The sequence below is a fragment of the Drosophila guanche genome, unplaced genomic scaffold, assembly GCF_900245975.1.
Source record: "Drosophila guanche unplaced genomic scaffold, DGUA_6, whole genome shotgun sequence".
Classification (NCBI taxonomy): Eukaryota; Metazoa; Arthropoda; class Insecta; order Diptera; family Drosophilidae; genus Drosophila; species Drosophila guanche.
In genome coordinates, this window is record NW_022995751.1 from 3,682,403 (window position 1) to 3,708,801 (window position 26,399).

The 26,399-nt window shown below is 47.0% G+C and overlaps 1 protein-coding gene across 9 annotated transcripts in view; it reads left to right on the top strand.

The window, feature by feature from the left end:
* The window catches only part of LOC117586976 (four and a half LIM domains protein 2), a 53,564-nt gene that overhangs the window by 13,132 nt on the left and 14,033 nt on the right, over window positions 1–26,399 (top strand). Inside the window, exons 2-4 of one of the 9 annotated variants that reach the window (XM_034277363.1) lie at window positions 1,883–1,968; window positions 15,351–15,727; window positions 15,805–16,049. In XM_034277363.1, the coding sequence (XP_034133254.1) occupies window positions 1,883–1,968; window positions 15,351–15,727; window positions 15,805–16,049 (708 nt within the window). Of the gene's footprint in view, window positions 1–1,882; window positions 1,969–5,016; window positions 5,196–14,953; window positions 15,139–15,350; window positions 15,728–15,804; window positions 16,050–18,263; window positions 20,791–20,972; window positions 25,691–26,399 lie in introns of those variants that run through there. The other 8 variants (XM_034277365.1, XM_034277364.1, XM_034277357.1 and 5 more) reach the window with 8 other exon arrangements.

Below are 26,399 nucleotides of genomic sequence, written 5' to 3' on the forward strand. Positions count from 1 at the left end.
TTTGTGGGCTTTTTTTGGTTTTTGTGTGTGTTTTGCAATAAACAAACACTTACTGTTCTGTGCCGTGGATTTGTCTGAGCTTTGGCACCGCACAGAAGTGTTTATACAAGTTCCAGTCTGGTCTCTGGCAACGAACGCATGGAGATAGATTCATTTCCAAGTAAGCAAAAGACCGGTTTACTGCGACCTACGGATTGCGATACCCTGTACGGGGATTGGGGTGTATTTTGCCAAGGCAAAAGATAATAGGCGAAGCCTTTGCTTCATTTGCATCAAAGAACTTTCACTGCAAGCGATTCAAATAATGAAAATAAACTTATGAAAAATGTATTATTCACCCGCCAGTCACGTGCGCTTGCCAAAGGGTATTTTACAGTCGTTTCCCTTTGATTTGTGTGCCTCATTTGACTGCAGACAAACCGTCAACAGTCAACAGTCAACAGTCGGGTGGCACATAGCGTCAGAGCGTTAGAAAATGGTAGCTACTCCTATATAGCTATAGTGGCCCAAAGCGAACTTTGGGCTCTGATATTTGTTGCTAAAAAACTGCGCGTATTTTCTGCTTTGGCTGTGCCAGAATCTGTAGCAGTGGGTGAACCCGAAACTACGTTCCATGAGTGGGCAGAAGGTGCTGCTGCTACACTTACAATATATAAAGACACAAATATATAAAGGCCACAAAAGGCAATTGCAGCATAATGCTGCTGCTGGCTCATGTTTATTTATTCAGAGATTATTCAGATTAAAAACAAAATTGGTTTACAGTCGATAAGATGTTGGCAGCAGCCAGCAGGCGAGTGACATCATGGGATTAAAGTTCGAGACTTTTGCAGAAGAAAATAAACAACCAGCGAGAGAGATGAGAGTGCTGTGTGTGAAAGTTGTTGCCGATTTGGCTCCATTATAGATTTATTGACACACTCATTTGTTTAATTGGGGAAGACATTAATCTCCCCCATTGCCAAGGGGGGGAAGAGCCCGCTTAAGTGGAAATCAAACATTTGCCCAACTGCGGGGCCCAAAGCTTGCAACTTAATGCCAATAATATCCTGGCCATGTCTACTGTCCCCCCACTGGCCCTCCCCATTGTCTCTCTGCCAGTTTGCTTGCCTATGAACTGGGTCAACATCGATTTTTGGGCCAGCGACGTGTCACAATTATCGTTACTTCCCTCCCCCCCCCCCCCCTCTGCATGGACCCCAAAAAAAGGGCACAGAAATGCAGCATAAAGTGGGCGCACACACAGGATATCCTGAATATTAATGTCTCAACAGTGAAATCGGCGGCTCTCATTTTTTGGCAACAGGAAAACACTTTTTACAGCACTTTTCCTCTGCCCACAAAACACACAGAAAGGCAAAGGGAACTTTTGGCCTGGCCAACAAATGGAAGCAAGCCAAGTGCAATTTCTGTCTGTTTCTGCGTCTGTGTGTGTTCTGGTTCTCCTTCTTCTGGTTTGTTTGTTGGCTGGTTTTATTTTTGGAACAAGTGCAACATCCACAGCAGCAGCAGCAGTGGCAACTACTGCAACTGCCACTGCAACATGCTTAACTTTTGGCATGTCGAAGCGTTTGCCACACGATTCCTTTTCGCCTCCTCACGTTTGGCAGGCCAAATGCAATTTCCCTACAATTTGCATCTCTCCCCAAACACTTGAGATGTGTAAATAGATACCCAGATATATCTTTATCCATAGTTTTATTTACGGAATTTTGAGCAGAGCAGAGGCCACAAAAATTTCGTAAATCTCTTGTCTTGTTTTCGGGCTTTCAGGCAACATTTTAAGCGCTGAATTTGTATTGTGGAAGTTGTTGGGGACTACTATCTTCCTCTGTTATATGAATACCCTCTCTTAGTTATGTTTTCTCTATGTATTTTTCAGGGTGCCATTATCCGCGAGGTTGAGGATGGAGTGCGCTGTGAACAATGCAAATCAAATTGTCCTGGATTTGCAGCACACGATTGGAGGTAAGCCGAAATGCAGATTAAATCAATTTAATGTTGGAAAAAAATGTATATATATACAGAAATCCACCATTAAATAAAATAAAAGATATGGAGAAATATTAAATTTATTAAATTATTAAAATCTAATTGCAAACACCAGAAATCTCGCAAGCAAACCATCAGGTAGCACAAAATTCAATGACCGCAGTGTAAAGCTTTCTTGCAAAAGCTTTTTTCTGTGTGTGGTACTTGTAGCTGCAGCCAGATGGCGCCACAGAAACACGACTGTTGAGTTTCCGATTGAAACAGAATTCGCTGAACAAATAAAAAGAAAGTGGAATCTTCTTCTATAAATTTCACTCTTGCTAGTGAAACTCCCAGACCAGCGATAATTGCTCCAAATCTATACAAAGAAAACGATTTTTTTGTTTTATAACCAAATACCGTGAATACGGGCGTGGGATCAGAATTTTGTTTGGGCAGCGATCGATGGATAAATGTTGACTCAGCCAATGCCAAAAACAGATGAAACCTCCTTTTAAACATCAGCAGAGAACAGCAGCATCAGCCACAACCATTTTGTGGCCCATAAAGCAGTAGAGAAATGAACGGAAAACCGCAAGTCAGTGGCCCAAAACGAATGGGGCACGATGATACAATGGAAGCGAAGTACTTGCCCCCCGGGTCATATCGATGACAACGTTGCTGCACACAGAACGTTTTAATGATAATTTCTCTGGGCACATCGTTAATTTATAGCCCCGGTGCAATTAATTATATTCATTACTTATTCATTGTTATGTTTGCACTTGAACTGCGTTGCGTTTCAGTTTAGTGGCTAGAATTATGCAATTTTCCAAACGGTTATGTGGTGCACTCTCTACACCCATAAATCCACACCGAATGTGATGGAGGCAATTGCAATTGGGAAAATTGGCCAAACACTTAACGATTGTGGCCACAAAAACCATTTGAAATTACGCCATTAAATTGTAAACTGAATCGAATGTCCGACTGTCTGTTGTCTGACTGTTGGGTGTCCGTTTGTCCATAAGGCTGTCAGTCCGCCTGTCCGCTTAGCCGTCCGTCTGTCGCCTCCTTTGTCTAACTGCGGTTTTGTTTGTGTTTTCTGTCTGATGCTGGCCGCACGCCAATTTTTCATTTGATGATTTACGGGGCGTATGCGTATTGGCTCTGTGATACGCTTCTAAAAAAGGGCAATGCAGGGTCTCTCGAATATGAGATAATATTGGAGTACTATTGGAGGTAATATTGGAGGTATTAAGGTACAAATTATATGAATTATGTATATAGTAAAACCAAATTACGATTTTCTGTAGAGTATTTGACTATTCTGCATTCTGCTTTGAATTTCTGAATTTTTTACTCTTGTTTTTGTTGGTGTTTTTTTCCCCTATTTGATTTGTAATGCGTGTAGTCCGCGTTTTTGCATTTTCTACGTGTCATTCGCTATAAATTACCAACAGTTCTAGTTTTGTTTTGTTTTTTGTGGGTCGTTTTTTGTGTGCTGTTCCCTATTTTGATGGGCGACTTTTATGGCACAAATTTGTGTGTTGGGCTGTAAATGAAATTATTTTTTATTTCTTAATCCCAGCAAACGCATAAATACTTATTTAGTGACCCAATGGTATTAGAAAATATTTAAGAAATTGTGTGAATATTTTTTGGATGAGCAAAATATTTTCTATGCACGTGAAAGAGGGAACGAAATTGTGAATGAAAATTGAAGAAAATTCAAGAAATTTAGTGAGCAGTTTTGCAGATTAGATTTCACTAAGCACCGATAGGGTTTCCCATCGGTTATACCTTCCCCCGTAGCAAATTTTTCACTACGACTACATTAGAGGTGCATCCGCAAATAGTAATCAATTAATAACAAAGACCTTGGACTTGTTTTTTTCCATATTTAACGAAAATATTCACTTAATTTCTTAGATCTCTGCAGATTGGGGTTCGAATTGAATTGATGAAACGATTGCGGGAAAGATTTCTATTGCCATTCCGATTGCCATCAGTGAATAAATGTCGCAACGTCAATTTGGTTCAGGTTTTGGGTTCAACTCAAGTTCAAAGCGTGTGCAAACGCGCTCTCTCCCTCTCCCTCTTTCACCCTGTCTCTCTCTCTGTCACACTGACTGGCTTTTTAGGGCTTGAGCAATGAACGTTGCCGGGGCTGACATTGACTGACTGACGAAATGACTGACTGCTTGAGTGACTGACGTTGTGCCCTGAGCCGGCTCGTGTTTGCTCACGTCTCTGCCTCCACAAGTGTTTGTGTTTGTGTGCGTTCATTGACGATCTCTCTAACAGCCGCGTGCTTCGCCGATTCGTGTGTGGTTGTTGTTGTTGCGTTGTTGTTTTTTGCGTTTCGAGACGCGCTCAAAATTGCATTGTTTAACTGTTAAAACAGTTGTTACTCAGTTGTCCACGCGATCGGTCTGTGTGTCGAATGAATATTCCCAGCACAGTCTGAATTTAAAATACATTTTAAGCCCAAAGCAAACAGTAAAACACAAGCAAAGAGACGAAGACGAAGAAGAAGAGGAAAGGAGAGCACGCAATGTGTAAGCAGCGCTCACCTTATCGCCAACACTCACGCTCCAACTCGCTCTCTCCCACTCTCCGACTCTCTTTGTGTTTACCTAAACGTCAATTGCGCTTATCAGTATCGACATCTTCGTGTCTGTTCGTAAACGCAATACAGTGTGTGGACCAAATATTAGTACAGCTGGCAGTTGTGAGCTAAAATAAAACGGAAACAGTGCAGGCTGGCAATATTGGGATCGATTCGTTCGCATCACAACAACAGTGTATCTGCCAAATATTAGAACTCATTGCATACCAAAGAAAAGTGCAGGCAAATAGCAGTGAACATATAATATTCAATTATTAATTCATATATTCGCGCCACGCAGTGTTTGAAGACACCTGAGCTGCTGTCAAACTGCTGACTGCCGTCACTGTTGCTGCTGTGTTTACCCTCCTCCCATACAATTGTTGCCGCTTTAAAGTTGCGTGTTCAGCGCTTCTCCTTCGCGTTCGCGAGAAGTTTGCTCTTCCAACATGCTGTTGAAGGTGCAGTCGTGTGACGTCTTCCAAGTGCAGCCCGTGCTGGTGAAGAAGCAACCAAAGTTCCCCACCCGCGAGCGCCACATGGCTATACGGCGTAAAAAGTCCACGGCCATGGAGAAGCCAACAACAATAACAACAACAGGCGGAGAACAACGGTAAGCAGAGAGAGGGAATGTTAATCTATAGGTATTTATGAGTTATTAAGGTGCTGGTAATTACCGGCTAATGGATTGCACCCCGCCCGAGGCGGCTGCTGGCAAAGTATTTTAATTGGGCATCGATCTTTTGGCCACTTTTTGTATAAATTATACTTTGATTTTTGCCATTTCTATCCACGCTTCTTTGCAGCTTTTGTCTTCTTTTATTTAGCTGCTGCTTTGCATAATTTCACACTTGTAGATATCACATTTTTATGATTGGGCCCCCCACCCAGTTCGAGTGAGTGTTGAGTTGGCCACCACAAAAAATGATGGGCAAAAAAAAAAAAGAATTTTGCAAACAATCGAATTTGGAAGCAGCCCATCGATCGTATCGCCAGGTCCTAGAGCTGGTACAATTACGTGTAAATAAACATAAATTGCTGAGAGCTAACCTTGAATTTGAATTTTACCAGCAATGCTGCCTCTTTTTTGGCCACAAATTATGCAATGATGTTACAAGCAAAGCACAAATTGGTTATACAACATATGCCAGATCTTCCCTATCTAGACATACATAAATATCCCATTAATCGCTTCGCTTTTCATCCGAAATTACGACTAGGGAAACAGATTTTTGACAACAAAGAAATACACAGGAATGATCATTGTACTTTGGGCCATAATAAACTCAAATGGATAGCTGGCATCGAGGGGCCAGAAACAAATTATTTGTGTGTTTACTTAGTGTGACGCCTCGTGTTAACGTGAATTTCCACGAATCACAGAACAAAAGTCAAAGCAAAGCCAGATATATAGATAGATATATCTACGGTACACAATATAAATAAATAGATTTCCATTAAAGAAGTAAAACAACATTTTACAGCTACCTTGTGGAGGGAGAACAGCGCCCGATACAGTGCAGAACATGTGATGTGTGGACAGAGATGGCCTTAATGGCCACAGCCAGCGGCACAGACATTTGCACCTGCGACCAAAGAGACAAGCGAACGACAACCGACAAGCGCCAAATGTAGTCAAGCAGATAAAGATACAGAGAGCTACAAGCTACAATATCTCTCTTTTTCTGTAATGTAATGTAATGTAATTTTCCTTTTGGCCTGGGAGCCTGCCTGCCAGCCTGCCAGCCCGCCAGCCTGTTCGTGTAATTAAAAGCAACAAACGAGTGGCGGCACCACCAGCGTGGACGTGTGGGATCTGGTGGGTTGTTAAACAAATAAACAGACTCCCTGCTGCCCCACAGGTCTGATAGATAGGCTTGATTATGAACAAAAATGCATCCGCCTGTGCACTTAATATTGCCATTTTGAATAGACTTTTGCCACATTTGTAGTGGAAACGAATCAATTTGTTGAACTAATTATTGGGAATCGCTAGAAAGTCCTAGAAATGGGAAACTTGCATAAGAGGAACACTTAAATTGAGAGAAGTTATCCTTGGAATCGTTGGAATCCCCAGTTTTATAGGCAGAATCGATCAAATAATGCCTGCCTGTTCGATTCTTCCTCTGTATATTTGTTCCTTGAGAGAACTTTTAATACATTTGTATAAAAAGTTACAGAAATTGGCAGGGAAGTTGTTTAATTTCCATAAATCTTTTAAGCCTAGTTTCAATGATAAATCACTAGTAAATGCAAGTAAAGGAGACCTCGGCCCAGCAGATCAAGTGCTGTGGTGGAAATAAGTATATTTATGTAGTTTCAATCGATACGCAGCTACTAAGTGAAGATACATTATCCGCAGATACGAACGCTATATGCAATGCAAATGGCAACTTGTTCCGGCAGCCTTCTCCGTGTCCATTAATCAACTGCCTCACCAAAGTCACGTTTTGCATTTCGTAATCGTATACGTATACCTATGTGTGTGTTTGTGTGTGTATACACTTATGGCAGCGAGTGTATGGAGACATTTTAATGTGGCTGCTTATCAAACTGAGAGACAGTGCGGCGACATGCAGCCACACCACGGAGCTCTACAGAGAATTACTACCTGGAAAAGGTAGAAGGAGCTGCTGGAGTAGCCTCTAATTAAGTGGATTCCAGCTCGAACGTGGAATGGTCATCAATCTTCCATGAGATAGAGATACAAGCCAACACACACACAAATATACATGTGTGCGCCCACTCCGGGGATCGCACATTAGTTTCCTTTGATTTCATTGTACAATTTCAGCTAATTAATCATTAATGTTTACGATTAAGCGAAACAAAAAAGAAACAAGCAAGCAAAGAAATCTTCATAAATTACATTAGCCATCAGCCAGCTAGCCAGCCTCTACCACACCCCCTCCCTCGACCCGAGCAATGAATCTTTCTGTGGCAGGCATGGGGCAAGCAGGGGGTCAAACATTTTGGCTTGTTGTATGACTGTGCCCCATGAGTCTGTTGACTCTTTTCGTGCTCGTGGGCCATGAATGAAAACACTTGGCCACCACCAATCAAACACCCGCCCCGTAGCCGGCAGCCTCTGGCTCACCGCCCACTCAATGGATGTCCGTCCGTCCGTCCACTCTCACTCACTCACTCCCTCTCTGTATATTTTTAGTGCTAATACACAAAATTGGCCAAGTGCTGGCTAACTGAATAGAAACTGAACGTAACGGAACGGAACGAAAGCAGGAGCTGAGAGACTGCGGTGCAGATCCATCCAATGGCATCATAATATTATTAAAACAGTAGCGTCCTCTGTGTAATTGTGGTAGAAGGGGAACAGGAAGAGGCTTGTTTAGAGCAGAACATGGCACAGAATATTGGAAATGTTATTGAAGCGTTCAAGTTAAATATTTTTCAGGATGTCTTCACATTCTTTGATCTGTATTCCGCCCCCCTCTTAAATCCTTTTGACACACGTCTCTGACCTCTTTACGGCCCATTTGCGTCGTCTTTATGGATTCTGTCCAGCTTACAATGTCTGTGTGCAGCTCCCGTCCCTCCGCCCTGATGGTGACAACAGTTGGCCTTTTAGCTAGTTGCGTTTTGTGCTTATAAATAATTGCAATTCGGAATTTGTTTCATGTCTGCTGCTCGCGCGCGACTCTTTGCGGCTGTGTGGCGCAATCAAAGTCAAAGTGTGGCAGAATGGTCGCCAGACGTTTTTGATAAATGGCTGGAACAGTTGGCAGCCCAGGGATTAGTGGGGGGGCTCTGGGTTGTGACCTTGACCGTCTTTTGAAAGTAAAGGAAACATTTTATATGCATGCCGGTTGTCTGGGTTTACAGTTTGAGTAATATGCAAAGGGATGCGATGGTCATTAATCAAAACGGAAGTAGCTGCTCATTCTCTTTTGATACTCTCTTCGCGCTGCTCTGCACTCCACTCTTATGCCAAGGTGTAAGTGTTAAAGGTGAGGTTTTGCATGCAGTTTCGTTTGCACAAGCAGAGCGGAAGAGAGAAGATCGCTGCCCGCTCACCTTGTAACATTGCGCCTTGGCCTCAGTTAAACCTTCTCTCTTCGCTTATCTGTTACGCCTATCACCCCGCTTCGGCAGCCAAGCGCACTACCTGTTGACTCATTAGCCCTGTCCGACTCTGCCGTTGGAGTTGCACTCATTCGCTCACTCACTCTCTCTCACGCGTCGTGTGCCGCGTTAATGAAGAACCTCGCGTCATAAAGAGCCCCGCGGTGCAATGCATTGCTAATAAGCGGTTCTTGTGGGTACGCTTCGTGTACCACCACCCGGCCACACGACCACTGTGGATGCAGTGCAGCTGGCAGAGCAAATGCCGTGTCATTATCGCTCACCTTTTGGCTCTGCTCTCCCCACAAAACACCATCTCTCACCTCTCGCACCCACACGACAGATTGGCTGCTGACGCGCTTTCTTTCTGCTGGGCGAGCTTCGTGTTTATTTTATGCTACGCTTCGGCAAATCGAGACAACGAACCCGAGAACCCGACAATCCGAATCTGAATCCGAACCCGAATCCACCGAAACAGAAGCAGAAACATTCACAGTTAGAATTTACTTGTACAGCGGTGCGGTTGTTGTTGCCCCCAGCGCGTTTTCCGCGCGTTTTGGCCGCGTTTTTCCTCCGTTTTTCGTATATTTAATTCATTATATGTGTTATTCGTGTGTGCGTTTGTGCGTTTGGGTGGAATAAATTGTAAATAAATTTAATTAAATTTAATTGCATATTCTTTTTGTTTGTGTTATTGCTTTTTCGCGTAATCTGGCCATTGACTCGCTCCTGACGTCTGTTGCGCGCGTATTTTGCTCAATTTTCCAAGTGTTTAACATTTATTTGTTTTATAAACAAAAAGCGTAGCCAAATGCCCAGAGATTGTTTATGCTCACGCGCTGCGGTTTCATATCATATTATTTACACGGCAAATGTCAATTTTTGGCAACAGTTTTCGGTAGATCAAAGTTGAAAAATATTAGACAACATTTTAAAGAATTTCTTGGAACATTCATCTTCTTCTTCTGTTGTAAAGTGAAAAAGACAAACTCCCAAAAATCAACTCCGGTTAAACCAGAAAATATACCAATAAATTTCCTGAAAGTTCCTTTGGAATTGCGAATAAACATAAAACCCCAAATGCAATTTCCTGAAATATTCCTGCTCGTTCTTCTGATTCTTCTTCTGAATAGTGAAAGGTTTACCGGAAAATGCATTAATTTCTCTTCGAATTTGAATTGGCAACAAAAAAAAGTGAAATGAGTCAGTGGGATTTAATTAGACGACCCCCCCACACACATTGACATCCATCCATTTATTTCTTTGCCGCTTCACGGCCCATCGCACTGTTCTTCTCTTTCCCTTCACCCGCCTTCCCTTTAATTTTCCTCCCTATTTTGTAACACATTGTGACCAGATTTCGCGGAATTGTAACCCCCACCCGTCCGACAGAAAGTCATTGGCGTAAATTCGCCATAGAGATGAGCGATCCAACTCAATCCTACCCGAGTACTCGTGGGTTCTCGTATGACAGTCGTGGGAAGATCTGATCTGCAATTCGCTTGAATCTTCTCTTTGATGATGAGGTTTTGTGGGTCAGGCCTGTCACTATTTATGAGTCAAAAGTGGGTGCTGTTTACATTAGATAGATGGATGAGTGACAACAAAAACAAAGTGGACAAAAACTAACACTACTTATAGAGTGTGTTATGAACACTTAACTCCAATCAAAACAGTTTTGTGTTGGTACGCATCTAAAGTAAATATAATATGAAGGTAATGAGGTGTTTGCTCTATGATGGAACCCATTGATATGAGTGTTTGCTGGATGGCGATGGAAAAGGAAAATGAGGTTATCAATAGGATGTACAGCATGTGCTATCAGAGTGTTATCTGTGCGGCGCTAGAGTCTAGAAAACCCAAAGAAAAAATGCATTAAATGCAAGCAATCCTTGGGGAATCTGGAAATAAAAGAACTATAAAATAACAATTCTGCAAGTGGAGACTCTACTGGCACAAATTCTCTCTGGATAGCTATGTGAAGTGACAGTTCGTGATTTATCGGTGATTTTCCCGTGACTTAGCTGCGCATCTCTAGAGGGGTGAAGAGTGGGTGCCGGCAGCCCCTACTTAGAAGCAAGGTTGTAATAATTCACTATGCAATTTGTTGCCAAAGAATATTCTATCCGCTTGTGTCGTAAATATCCACTAAGCTGACTCTCAGCAGCAGCTGGGGGTGAGTGCTGGCCAATGGTACCACACAGTGGCATATGCCGTATGTTAATTATCGCCAGGTGGGTGAATTATAGTGGTGCGGTGGGGACAACAGCCAACAGTCGAAAGGGTAAGCAGCGAAGCTGCGGTGATTCAATTAGCGTTTGCCCCTCACGCACTTGTTCTACCCATAATTCTACAATATAGTTTACGCTTCGCGGGGCTATATATGTAGGGCAATCTCTGCCTGCCCCACAACAACAACAACAACAACAACAACAACAACAACAAATATAAGAACAGTGGAAGTGCATTGTTCTGTCGTACTGGTTGCTGTTTCTTCCCCCTCTTTTATATTTGTTCCCGGGGTAATCGCATTAAAAGTCATTTAATCGAAAGCGGGAAAGAGAACGCACACACACACACACACACACACACACACACACCACAAACCTCTTTGTGGCTCAACCTCTGACACACACCTTACCCCACTTTCAATTGGGGCGGGGGGTGGATGCCTCATAATTGAGATTTGTTGCACTTGCAGCTCGTCGCTGACTTTTATGCGAGCTTTTTTTTATTGTTTATGGGGTTTATGGGGAGGCAACAACAGCGGCAACATGTAAGTGCAATTATAGTGGAAAATTGGATTTCCTTGCCACTGGGAAAAGCACTGCCCCAGCTCCACTCCCCTTTCATGCACCTCTTGCAACTTCCCGCTTTCATCCCGTATCTGGTTTCACGAGGGTTTCGGTTTTCTGGCTTTTCTGGATGGCAAACAAATTGTTGGTCAAACAATGCTGATTGCTCTCGCTCTCTCGGTCTCTCTCTCTCGTTGAGTCTTTTTCGGGAGGTTTCACCTTTTGCCAGATCAACAGACGGGGCAGATGGAAGCGCCAGGAGTTGCCCCTTAAAACTTTTCCAATTGCTGCTGTCGCCCCTCGATTTTGTTGAAGGTACCTTTGGTGGGGGGGGGGGGGGGGGGGGGGGGGGATGGCTTATCAATTGTAATTGTTGCTCTGAGGTTTCTGTCTGGCTTACCTTACTCTCACTCCTCTCTCCTCCATCTGCTACAGTTTTGTATCTCCAAGAAAAGTTGTCGCCGAGTTTTGTCTATGGCTGTGCGAGAGACTATTGCTCTGTGTGTGTGTGTGTGTGTGTGTGTCAGCTACAGTGCCGTGCAAAAGTATGAGCCACATAATTACAGCTTAAACTATGTTTTAACAAGCACAAAAGTCGCATGGCATACCTGCAAAAAGAGATGGAAATTTGTTTTAATTGGAAAGATATTAAAATGCCAGAAAAATAACTAAAAAATGTTTGCTTTTGGGTAGTTTTCCTTAGTAGGAATGTGATTTGGTAAGTTCCAACTTCAACCCCACGTTAAACCCCTGCCCCAATGGGAGATAATCTCAAAACTCTGGGGACCACTTTGTTGCCATCTCTGATTGTTTCCCAAAGTTGTCCCTCTCCATGTAAAACGCACAGCACTAGTTTTGGCTTTTAATTACATTTAATCTGGTGAAACTTTCAGAGCCACCCACCAATACCGAAACTATGCTGCCCCACCCCTGCGATATCAGTTATTATTATATTACGAATATGAATCTTTTTTGGTTGCTGTTTGTTTTGGATTTCAATTAAATACAACAAAATCTACGACAGATGGTGTGTCGCTGTGTCTCTCTGTATCTCTGTCTCTCCCGCTCTCTGATTGTGTCTCTAATCTGAAATGGGACACGTTTTAATGGCATTTTAATTGTTTATTCAGCGATAACATTGCGCATTGCTGCTCTCAAATAAACACTCAGAAGTTGTGTCTAGAAAATGAAGAAGGGATCGCAGATAGAACCAGAGACAAAAATATGGAGACAATTGCTGAGGGGGGAGGAAGTGCGGAGCCATATTAAGACATGTGGCCCGCATTGCTGGTGCAGCATTGTCAGGAGGCAGAGGCAAACAAATGTGTGCTCCACCAAGACCTTGAAAAAAGATACAAAGATACGAGGTGGCAGCACGCGGTTGCGGAAATTCAAATTTAATTTTAGATTTTTGGTTTTGAGGGATTGCTGTACCGAGTGCGAGTATCTGTACTTGGAAATCTGTCAAATGGCAGCAATTGGAATTAATTACATTTTGAAAATAACATTTTCAATGGGAATTATGTGGGATCTAAAGGCAGGGGAACGCAATCTATTCGTTGATCGATTTGTTTCAATTAAAATTGATTTCGCGTTTGTTTTTATTGGGCGGGGATTTATGAGATATTTTTTTGATAGAGAAATTGATGAATTTTATTGAATATTTGATTTGAGTTTTGCTAATGAACCTCTAAAAAAGATTCAAAATTACAGTGGGAATACCATGAACAGATAATAACTAGCTATCGTAAGAGCCAAAAAGCTATCCATATTCATAGATCAGTGGAAATCACTCAAGGTTGTTCATGGGTTTGCTCGTTGTGTTTCTGATTCAAACGCAATGAAAGCACTCATCAAAACCCTCAAAAGGTTGACTAACATACTGCCAGTTATCTTGGATTAATTTAATGAATAATGTTTATTATTTTGGAGTACCACTCATAGACATTCCACCCCTCACTACACTCCAATCCCCTTTCAGAAAAGGTAAACAAAACTGGAAGCTGATCTTGATAGAGTTATTTGTTTGTCTCTCACTGTGTGTGTGCCCTAAGCAAGCAAATATCTAGATACATATCTATCTGTATCTCTTATGAATCACCTGTGCACACATTAAATAATACAATTTGCATTACTACTCCGCACCACCTTCCTCAAAGCTGTTGCACATTTTCCGCATTTAAAGTCGTGAGCAATTAGCCAGCATTTCCTCATCAGAAGTCTCTCATTTTCTCTCTCTCTGTGAACAACCATAAAAGGCCAGCTATCTGACATTCTGTTCCATTTACCCTGGCTAGAGACACATTACCTACCCCCCTGCTGCACCTACGACTGCCCCTCTGCTGCAAGCAGCAAGCAACCAGCTGCACCTCCTCCTCCTGCTAGCGGCTTATCTAATTTTCAAAGTTAACGCAGTTTCAATGATTGGCCAAATGGAATTTTGGCTGGAATTTCTGTTTCTGTTTGATTCTTTTTGGTTGTTTTCTCTTGCTGTCGCTTTCGATGACATCACGCACTGGCGGCCAATCCTAACGTGAAGTGACGGGTTGGACGGCAGGAGAAGGGGAAACCTTTCCTGGGGGACCTTTCATTAATCTTATCAAAAAGATGCTTTTGCTACCTTTTTATTTTATTATGCTTCGTTTTCGTTTATGTGGCAGACCTTTGGCAAGACCAGAGACCTTTTTTTTTTGGTTGTTGTTGCTTGAAAGTGTTTTGGCAGTCATGAGATCATACGTGACCGGGGAGGGAACTACTTTACTACACTCCTGAATAACTCTTTGTAGAGTCCACCTGCAGAATCCTCTCTCGAATACTCCTCCATGGCCATTCTCCTGGGAAGTGCCAGCTACTCTGTAGAGCCCATCAAATGTTTATCCACAAAGCTGTATCTTTTTGGGTGTGGGCGTATTTTATGATGCTGATTATTTTGCTTGTATCCACACATATAATTGAAATATAAGTAAACAGGTCATTAGAGAAATCCGCAGATAGAAAGCATTGGAATTCCAGCCAAAACCTCTGCCAAATCTCTTTGCTAATCTGCTAATCTGCTCGTAGTAAACAAAAGAACCCGAAGAAATAACAATAAGAACGAGCAGGTGAAGAGGAACAATGCCAAAGGTCAAATGAACACTTTAATCAAAATGTCAATGAGCAAATAAAACGCAACAAACGACTGCCCCGAGACGTGCCACAAGAAAAGGTGATTCGGATGCCAAAAACTAAACGAAAGTTGTCTCTCTCTTCTCTTATTTTTTGTGGGTTCTGCTGGTGTTGCTGGTGTTGCTGCCTCCAGCAAAGCGTTGCCAGAGGCCACACATAGCGGCGTGCGGCAATCAAGCAAAGAAGAACCACAGCAGCAGCAACATTTTTGATGAGTCAAATCACAAAGAAAAAAACGAAATTAAAAACCAATTTATAATAAAAAATTAAAAAAGAATACGGGTCACAATCACACGTTAAACTAGAGCTACCAGTCTCAAGTACAGTTACGCAGTGCAGTTACAAGTGAAAAATGGTGAAAATGCTCGATCTGGACCGTCACGCAGAGTGCCCACTGTGGGCGGCATTGGCCTCATCGGATGTCCCTTGGACGGGCATGGACTATGCCTGCCTCAATGTGCTCAGTATTTACTGCAAGGTGTTTGATAGGAAAGAAATCTACGATCTCATTGTGAGGTAAGAACTGCTGAAAGCAGCCGCTAGGCGGCGACAGCGAGCAAAAGCTTTTATGTGGCGAAGCTTTCCGTGTGGCAGTGGTGCGAAATATGCGGGAAAAATGTGAATTTGTCAAGGAATATGGCAGAGACTTGAAATAATTTAAATTACAAATAATTATGCAATCTTTTAGCTGCCGTTTCTTATGTTTTCGCTTCTCCTCCTTCTTCCAGGAAAACCTGCCAGTCGTGCAAGTGTCCTCGCGAGGCGCACGCCATTTACCAGCAACAGACGACGAATGTCCACGAGAGATTGGGCTTTAAGCTCGTCTCGCCAGCAGACTCTGGCGTTGAGGCGCGTGATCTGGGCTACACCTGGGTGCCACCCGGGGTGCGTGCCTCGTCGCGGATCAATCGGTACTTCGAGCTGCTGCCGGAGGAGGCAGTGCCGCGGCTGGGCAGCGAGGGGGCCTGCAGCAGGGAGCGACAGATTGCGTATCAGCTGCCCAAGCAGGATCTCTCGCTGGAGCACTGCAAGCATCTGGAGGTGCAGCATGAGGCCTCGTTCGAGGACTTTGTGACGGCACGGAATGAGATAGCGCTGGATATAGGTGAGTGTCCGGCCGTCCTTGGGTCTCCTTGCCTGCGATGACTCAACCAACAATCAACCAATTCCTTTTGCTGATAGCCTACATCAAGGATGCCCCCTACGATGAGCATTGTGCGCACTGTGATAACGAAATTGCGGCCGGCGAGCTGGTTGTGGCGGCACCCAAGTTCGTGGAGAGCGTCATGTGGCATCCAAAGTGCTTCAGCTGCAGCACCTGCAACTCGCTGCTGGTGGACCTCACCTACTGCGTTCACGATGACAAAATCTACTGCGAGCGGCATTATGCGGAAATGCTGAAGCCCCGCTGTGCTGGCTGTGACGAGGTGAGTCCTGCCTTTAATTTCTCTCCTCCTTTCTCTAACCAACCAACCCATCGATCCCCAATTGACAATTATTGTGTGGCATACTTTGGGGCAAGCGCCACCAAAGATTGTATCGTGTGTGTGTGTGTCGTTGAGTGTGGGGAGCCTTTGGTTTTTATCGCCTGCCACACGCAGTTCACATTTATTGCAAAGGTGCGGCTATCGCCCTACCATCCATACATCCATCTGTCCCTTCCACTCCCCTAAAACAATCCCCTGATGCCCTTCCAAAAGGTTATGGCATTTTCATTGAACTTCACTTTGGGGGCCTCTAGACACAAGACACTAGACAGGAATGCTTCCCAGCTCCAAATGCAGCTCCAGCGCTGGCCGACAGTTCATTGGCAGCACTGTTGCTGTTGCGTCGCGCAGAGCGGAAGTTCTTCTTTTCTTGTGGGTAAGGCGGAAATTACACGGCAAAACAAATCTAAGAAATACTTTGCTTTGATGTGACTGATGTGACATTAAAAGAAAGATCTCAAACAGCAGCTAAACGGGCTTCGATTGATACAATTTCTGCTTTCAATTATGGAAATTTGTAAGCGATAAGCGATTATTATGTGTCGAAATCGTATAGAAATCTGAGGAACAATTCTAATAATCATCATAAAAGTTTTCTAAATATTTTAAATAGATCCAAAATAGGTGTTTCGTGAGTGAAATTTGTGCTGCAATCAACAAGTCTTTGTTCAAGGGTCAACTTGGAAACTTTCAAGCAGTTTTGTGATACAATTTCTTATGACGTGTATTCCTCCATTAAAGTCCCCAAACAGAGAAGACTTTCCAAGGTTTAATGGCATATAAAATATTTTATATTTCCTCCCCCAATTAGCAAGAATTTCCTCACCCAAATTCGCGCAATAAATTTTACAATTATTTTTCAATTATCAGATTCCCCGCAAATTTTCTTGTGAAAAAAAAAACAACACAAAGAAGAACTCATTTGGTAAAAACAATGCATATTAAAATATATGTATGGTTATTTAAGAATATTCAATTCAATATTCTATTCAATTTTTTGTTCCCCACACAAAAGAAAAACTTTCACTTTCAATAAATAAATCCACAAACAGCCGTGCCCAGAGCCACATAGATGTATGTTTTTAGATACGTTTATCTATGTATTTTTGGCACATTTAATGAGTACGTAAAAACGTATTTTCAAAAATAAACAAAAGGCAAAAATAGTCTAAATGCAAAAAATGTGGGACAAGTGCACAATTATGCACAAATTAAATATAATTATGGGGGGGCTATTGTTGTTGATGATGCCTGCAGCATGCCACATCGAAAACATAGAGAAAGAGTGGCAGAGGATACCCAGACACAGAGAGAGAGAGAGAAACCCACTCGGAGAGAGGCAGAGTGCTTGCTGCTGCTCCCAATGTTAGTGTCAGTGCCAAAAGATTCAATTTATGACATTCATTTTTTGGGGCTGTCGTTGCTGCGTCGGCGACCCTGGCACCGGTTCTCCGTCCCCAATCCTCAGGCATTGGCTATGCAAAGGAGAGACAGATTGGGGAAACATAAGTACAGTAATTGGCATGAATGAAGGGATAGATTTAGGGCGCAATTTATGTTTTATGATGAAAGGAAGCTGCTAAATCTATCAGAATATTGGAGGTAGATTCAAGAACAGTGCAGAAAAAGTGATGGAAAGGTTCCCCCGCTGCTTATCCTACTGCACATACACTTTTGTCGCACACTGTATGCCTAAAGAAAGGTGCGAGCAAAGCAAAAACACGGCGGGAAAAGTATTCACTGTGTTTTTTGTGAAAACTGTGAAAAAAAGAAACATACAGAAATAGCAACATAAATAGACCCCGAAAACTGATTAGAAAATTCGCTTTTTGCCAATTGCTTTGGCATTTGACACAGCGCCAGGGCCAGCGCCAGAGCCAGAAACCAGCGACCGAGACCGAGTCCCAGAGTACCCAGAGTACCCAGAGGCAGTGCATCCATTGGTGGCCATCGCCTGCCAAAAGCTTAGCCGCTGCCTGTCTTGTGTCACTCTCACTCTCTCTCTCTCGCACTCTTGCTCACTCTCTGCTTTTGGCCGCGTCAATTAGCGCCATTTGGTGGCTATTTCTTTTCGGCCAATTGGTTGTTATTGCGCTCTTTGTGATTCATGCGCCCGCTCTTTGTGTGTCTTGGGGGGGCCCTTGGCCGGTTGCCGCTGCTGTGGCATTAATCAGTTGCAAGACGATCGATTAACGGAGAACAAGAGCCAGGCCAGGTGCAACCATATGTGGCTGCTTCGCGCTGGTAGTCGCCCCCCAATCTCCAAAAACGTCTCATCCTGACCGCGCAACGGATTTCGATCATTTTATTCGAATTTTCCAATAATTTATGGATCGTTTGGATGTGAATTCGCGTAGCAGAAAGATTGAAATAAATATTTGTGGGGTGAATTACCTAATCAGTTGGCCATTAACGTGAGTGCCCCGTGCCCCGTGCCCCGCGAATTCCGAATCGTGCGAGTGGTGAGTGTTTTTGCCGAGAGTCTGTGCGAGTGCGTGGTGAATAATTTATATAATTCGCGGCGCACCATCGAATCCCCCGAGCATTGCATTGCTCGTTTGTACGTCGAGCAATACGGATTACAGATACTGAATCCGATTCCGATTCCGATTCCCATTTCGATTCCGATTCTTACGCAAGCAGAATGCCATCGGATGAGGCGCTGACCGGCATCGGGGAGCTGATCTTCTCGCTGCTGATCGGCTATCTGGGCGCCCTGGAGTGTGCGTTGGTGGTGCGGCATTTGTACCATTGCACCTTTCAGCACTCCGCATACACGGCCACAGATGCAGCGGCGGACAATGAAGAGCTGCCACGACTGCGCGAGCGCCTGGAGAAGGAGATAGCCGAGGCGGCAGAGCGGGAGGCGCGCTCCGGCACCAAGGCCATGCAGGATGGTGTCCTCTACGACAACAAGGGCTTGCGCGTGGATCCCGAAGGTGATAAGAGAGCGGCGCTGGCAGCAGAATTGGAGCGACAGCGGCAAATCGAGGAGGAGACGCGACGACAGCTGGCGGAGGCACAGGCCCGCCTGGCAGAGGACCGTAGAAAGGCCAAGGAGGCGGACGAGAAGATGATCGAGCAGCAGAGAGAGGAGCGCAGGCAGCGCGAAGAGAATGAGAGAAAGCTAATCGAAGCGGAGAAGCAAAGAGAGGCAGAACAAAAGCAACGCGAAGAGCAGCAGCGAAAGCTTCAGGCGGCCGAAGAGCAAAGAGAGCGCGAAGAGAACGAGCGCAAGCTGATCGAAGCCGAAAGAGAGCGCGAAGCCAACGAGCGAAGGAACCAAGAAGCCGAAGAGCAACAAGAACGCCAAGAGAACGAACAAAGGTTGATCGAAGCGGAACAGAGACGCCTGGAAGCCGAACGCCAGCGAGAGCTTGAGGAAGCCGAGACGGAAGAGAGCGAGCGACGCCTGTTCGAGGCGGAAGTCCGGCGAGAGCGTGACGTGGAAGATCAGGAACAAAGGGATGCGGAGATTGTAGAACGTCTTCTGGCGGCAGAGCGGGCAAGAAAGATGAGCGCCACGGAGAGCGAGCTGGAGGAGGAGGCGCTGGAAGAGGAGTCGCGTCGCCTGCTCTCCGGCCGAGTGGATGCGGCGAGCAAACAGAAAATGATCGAGGAGAACGCTAGGCTCTTCCTGGAGGCCGAGGAGGAGATGGTGATGCTGCAGCAGCGACAGCTGCAGGCAGCCCACAGCAGGGAGGACGAAGCCGAATATGCGGGCGCCGTGCCCGTGGAGGAGGAGCTCTGCGTGAAGAAGATACTGCCGCCCAGATTGCAGGAGCCGGAGGCCCAGGAGGAGCCCATGGTGGTGCACAAAGTGAAGACGCAGTACAGACAGTCGAAGGGCCCCAGCTTCCCGGGCGTGTCCGACGAGGGATCCTCCTTGGAGCCAAATTCCAGCCAGCAGTCGTCCTTCAGCACACAGCCATCGGAGGATTTGCTACGCACAGAGGAAGAGCGGCCAGAGCCCGAGGGCGAGGATCACACGCCCGACATGCAGTACACGGAGGACTATCTGCGCTCCCTGGACGGCATCAAGAGTCGTCCGCTGATGCGAGAGGATGGATCCGGCAGGCGGCGAGCCTTCAAGAAGCGCCGCTCCAGTGGCAGCTCCAATTCCTCGCGTGACTCACGCGCCTCCCGCGACGAGGAGCTGAAGATGTTCACCTCGCTGGAGGAGGAGGAGCTGCGCCACGGCGACCGGGAGGACTACAATCCCATCAAGTACACCAGCGAACCCACGCTGCGGGTCAAGTCCCATCACAGGCGGCACAAGCGCAGTCCGGCCAAGGACATGATGCCACCGCCGGAGGCCGAGGCGAGTGGCGTCTCCCTGGAGATGCTCGGCGAGGAGAGCACCAACCCATGGGGCGAGGTGATGCCCGAACACTACAAGGACACGGAGTTCTGGAAGCGCGAGAAGGCATTGTCCATCGATGAGGAGGAGTTCGATTTGGATTTGTCGAAGAATGAGCAGAAGTCCTCTTCGTTCGAGGATGCAACGGATGCGCAGAATGAGGAGGCAGCCACCGCATTGCTGCAACAACGCGCCAAGGAGCAGCCGGTAAGTGTGGCAGAAAACTCTCTCTCTCTAAGGATTCTAATTGAATCTCTTCAATGGCAGGAGGACACCAACAAAGCGGCGGAGAGCAGCGCCAGCAGCGACAACAAATCGAATGTAAGTGCGTAGGTCAGAGGTCAGCCAAAACAGAGGTTCCCAAGAGTCCTTAACCCTCGCACTTTCTGCTTTTTGCTCTGCGCTTTAACTGCTTTTTCCCTCTTTGCTTTTTCATATTCGCTTACGCTTTCGCCTACGCTCTTTCCCCCGCTTTCGCCACCGCTTTCTATCCCCTCCTCAAGCTGCGCACCTCTCCCGCAACGGAGGAGCAGTCCAAAGGCGGGTCACCCGGCCTTCGACGCAGTCCACGCATCGACGAAATGGAGCACTACGCGGAGCGCTGGTCAGCCACACAGCCGGAACAGCCGCCGAAACCCAGCATCAATGTGCAACAGCCGGACACGGCACCGTGGCGCGATCAGTACGGACTGATGATGGAGGGCCTGAGCGACTTTTACGACTTCCAGGCCTCCGTGAATCCCTCACGTTCGCGTTCCACCTCCCGCAATCCCTCGCCACAGCCCAAGAATGTGGCCAATCGCATGGATGTGGACATGGAAAAGTCTTTGGAGGTCTACGACGACACACAGAACGGGGTGATGGCGGGGGAGCTGAGTTGCGAGTTGGTGCTGCAGCTGCTGGAGACGACAATGAATGCGAATGAACAGCCAGCAGAGCAGCTGAAGCTGCAGAATGTGGCAGATGATGCGAGCAATGGAAGTCCCCCAGTGGCCATGGTCTATGCCCCCACAGAGAACTCGCTACGCGAGGAGACAGCCAGACACTCACGCTCCCGTTCCCCACTGCCAACCAGCGAGAATCTCGAGCGCAGCATCAGCCAGCGCAGGCAGCGTCTGATCAAACACAACGACGAGATCATGGAACGATTGTCCAACTCCAGTGGCAGTGATGGACGCAACAGTCCCATGGAAACGGAAGCCAATGGAAATGTAACGCCACCGCTGCCCCAGCCCGTAATCGAAATCAATGACATGGCCATGGCTGAGCCCATGGAGGAGGTGGAGCCCCAGCCGACACTGGAGGAGCGGCGGCTGTTTGTGGAAACCCTTCGAGCGGAGCGCAATTCGCACTCTCGATCAAGCTCCCGTTCACGTTCGCCACTGCCCACGGCGGATAATATAGCCAAGAGCCTGGAGAGCCGTCGCCAGAGGCGCATCCAACACAACGATGAGATCTTTGAGAAGCTACACCTATCGGAAGAGGAGACAAATCCTGCAGCTGCCAGCATGCCCATCCCCTGTGTGTCCATTGAGATTGAAGCCCCACCCGAGGAGCAGCAGATTGAAGTTGAAGCCGTCGAGGAGGAGGACACACCCGAGAGCATGGCCCGACTCTTCGAGCAGCTGCGGCTGAACCGCGTGCGTTCTCACACACGTTCCCGGTCTCGCTCCCGTTCGCCGCTGCCAAGTGCCGCCAATCTGGAGCACAGTCTGGAGCGGCGTCGCGATAAGCTGATTGCCCAGAACGATCTGTTCTTTGAGCAGCTCCAGGAGCGGGCCAAGACCCCCGAGCCAGAGCCACGTCTGACCGTGGAATATGTCTACGAGTTTGTTCAGGAGGAGACAGCCAGAGATCATCCTGCGGATGGCAGGGATATGCGTTCGCTCTCGCCCTCACGCTCCCGTTCCATGACACCAGCGGAGCAGAAGGCGGAGCAAGAGCTGAGTGAGGGCCATGACTTCCATCGGATGCTCAATCTGGAGGGATCCGATCAGCGCACGCTTCGCAAGAACAGCGAGGAGGTGGAGAGTGTCCTGGCGTCGAGTGTCAAGCAGCGAGAACTGGATCTAGAGGCACTGCAGCAGCTGCAGCATGCCAGCGAGGAGATTGAGTTGCGTGTCCTCAGTCCCACGGGTTCCGAGCGTCAGCTAGTGGAGGAGATGACCAGAGAGGTGCCAGATGCCGCGCGAACCGTGTCCGAGGTGGCCAGGGATCTGCAGGATGAACTGGTGGCCCCAGGCTTCAAGCGTTCCACCTACGTGGGTGAGTCCCTGGACCAAGTGGAGGATACGGCGGCACAGCGGGAGCTGCAGGCAGCCATTCTGGACTCGATCACGGAGAATCGTTTGGGTGCCAAGCCCAAGACCTTTGCCGAGGAGCTAAAGGACACGCAGCGCATGAAGGACGAGTCGCTGGCCAGCGGCTTTAAGCGCTCCACCTACGTGGGTGAAATGTCGCAGGATATGTCCGCTGGACAGCTGGACGACCTGCGTCATCGCACGGCGGAATTTCAGCGCTCCCGCAGCCAGAGTCGTTCCCCACTGCGCGGCGAGGAGGTGGCGCTGCTGCGGGACATTGACGAGGAGGTGGCCAAGCGGGAGCTGCAGGATCAGCTGCTGGACAGGCTGGCTGCCTCCAGCGTGAACTTTGAGAACTTTTCGCGGCATCTGAATGCCGATTTCCTGGACAGCGAGCGGCGTGCCTCCGATTCGGCAATCCTCAAGCAGATCGATCCGTACGGCGATCATCTGGAGCCGGAGGAGTATCATCACTTTCGTCGCTACTCGCTGGCCCAGGAGCAGCCCGTGGAGGAGTATCCCAGCGATGAGTATGTGTACATCTCGCAGATTGAAGTGCGCACAATGACGGGTACGCGCACCTGGCTGAGGGAGGACTTTTACTCGCAGGAACCGGAGGATTTCGAGTGCTCCAAGGAGCATGTCGTGGATCGGGATTCCTGGGCACGCGCTGTGCTCGCCGCAGAGGCAGAGGCTGCCGCCTTTGATGCCACCAATGCCATCTACAGCTACGACATAACCGGCGAGGATTACGACGAAGATCGGCAGCAAGAACAGGCCTTGGACTTGGACCTGGAGCGTAGCAGCTCCAACGACAGCGAGGATGAGCGTCAGACTGTGGTGGAGATTGACGACGAGGATGAGTTCGAGTACGAGTTCGATGAGGGCATCTCGGATAACAATGAGCGCACACAACCGACGGACGAGTCCCACCACGACACCTCCGAGTGCGAGGAGGCGGAGCGGAATGCCGATCGCTATGCCAATCGTGGGGCCCAGGACTGGGAGGAGGTGGACGATGCGGAGGATTTCGTAGACTATGGATTGGATGATGGCGCTGTGGGTGGTGCCACGCCCTACTCCGACCCGGACTCCTTCATCGAGCAGATCTACAACGATGCCATCAAGAACAGGAAACAGTCGGGCATCCTGCGGGAGTACGAGACAATTGTGCAGGAGCAGCTGCCGTCGGACCACAGCGAGTCCTCGGACAAGGAGAAGTCCAGCTCTGAGAGCGAACGCTATGCGCTGTGGGCCAAGACGCGAGAACTGGAGAGATCCAGCTCCAGGCAACGACACACCGATGTGGACATTGCTTTGGGTCTGGGTCTGCTGGAGAGCGAGCGGCGGGACACGGAGATGCGGTACCTGGGGGATGCCCAAGTGGCTGCCAGACAATCCACGCGACTGCGCACTCGCTATGGCTACAATCCACAGCTGCAGGCGAGCATGGAGCTGGAGGATGACATCGAAGTGGATTTGAACTACAAGCCAAAGCGGGAATACAATTGGAGGAAGAATTTCAGACTGGATGATAATGGAAATGGAGGGGAAATGACAGACAGAACGGAAGAAGAGCAGGAAGAAGGCGAACGCTATGAAGAGGAGGTGCAGCAGCTGGAACTGGAGGACTACAATCAGAATGAAGAGTCCCTGCAGTACCAGGAGGAAGAACAAACCAATGGGGAAATGCTCGAGCTGCGTCGCATGAGTCTTGGCGGCGAGAGCATCACCCTCTTCAGTCGCAGTCCCATGCGAGAGATTCTCACCGATGTGCAGGAGGAGAGTTACACCCAAGCAGAGGGGGAAGTCGAAATCATCAACGAGGAGCCACCACCACCTGTGCAGGCCATCGAGCCACCCAGCGAGAAGCCCAAAAAGAAAAAGAGCAAGAAGAAGGTGCGCAAGGGCTCCAAAACGGAGGAGGAGCTGCGCGAGGACAACGATTCGGATACGCAGATGTACGCCAGTCGCCGGCAGGATGATCAGCAGGAGGCGGGAGCAGCAGCAGCCAACATCGAGCCAACACCCAAGCGAAAGACTCGCTCGCGGCGCAGCTCCAAGAGCAGCCTCAACAGCGATCAAGCTGAAGGAGGAGGTCTCTTCTCGCCCCGAAGCAGCTTGGCCTTTGTGGGCGATTCATTGGCTGGCATTGCAGAATTTGAGACACAAGAAAGAAGGGGGGAGGAAGAGGAGCAGCCCAAAAAGAAAACCAAGAAGCGGAAGAAGACCAAGGAGCTGCTGCCACAGCAGCTAGCACCAGAAATGGATCAGTTGGACAAAGATTTGGTTGCTGCTCTCTCGGAGATTGCGCCCGTTTCGGTGTCCTCGAATCTGACGCCCGAATCCACGCAGCAGAATCTGTTGTCTAGCGTGAGTGCGGGTCAAAGTGTGTGCGTGACCCCGGCCTCATCCATCGAGGAAGCATCCCCCTCCAACACCTGCTCTGCTGTGGTGCCCGCCCGCTCCGTTGTGGACACTTTCGACATACTGAAAGATGCCAACTTTTATCCGCTCTTTTAGCTTTTGCTTTTTTGGTTTGATTTAATCCTCAAGCTGCACTCATTTGTTGTTTTATTTTTTATCTATTTCTTATAGACATGTTCATAGCCACGAATACGAGTCCGAACAAACACGAGCCATAGATCCATAGATACTCCCAGCATCCAGCATCCAGCATCCAGCATCCGCATCCTCTGACTGAAAGGGTAAACAAATGCCCAACCCATAGGATCAGAGATCCTAACTATCTATCTATTTATTGTATAAACTGTGTATTATACTAACGAACCATGAACAGATCCCACAAACCCCACAAGAAAAGAGGCCTCTACTCATCATAGATGTTAGTTGTACTTAACGAACTCTTTTTGCTGTCTTTTTAATTGCCGAGAAATAAATGCCAAATGAATAAAAGAAAAGCATTTCGTGTTCTTCGTATAAATAGAAAGCCCCTCCTCCATTTCCCAACGAGTTGCATCTGTGGTTTGTGCCAATTCCGAAATGCCCGAACATTGAGATCATTCACAGGGGGGACGGGACCCTCAGACTGTTGTCATCCATCCATGGGACAACACCAAGTGCACTGACATTCAGCAGAGCCCCATATATTTGTACTTCTATATATATAAATCTTTCGTGGTGGCCCACTTTGCACTTTTGGCTGCCTTTCGCCCCGTTCCCTTACCCATTCGCAGAAATGCGCATTCGCATGCGAATGATGTCACCGTTTGACACACCATTCCGTTTCGGGCCCAATGAAATGGGCAGGAACGCGCACATAAATCCCAAAATGCAAATTGTTGGCCATATACTTAGATTTGCTCGACTTTTAATGCTCACGTCAGGGAAACCATAAACCAAGAGACAACGAACACAGAGAACAAACAAATATTTAATTCCTTAGATTTAAGTGATTCATAAAGAGCTCCTTGGGTGACTAAATGACAGATGGAAAGGTCGGGTGAATAGCTAGAACTTGATTGGCTTTAAATGTGTACAAAATCGAAAAAGATGAGGATTATACAAAACTAAATAAGATTTTGTTAAGGGTTTAACTATAAATAATTTAAGTGTCTCTGAAAGTCTTTCCTTCCTTTAGAAACATTTTCAATCATGCAAATAATTTTA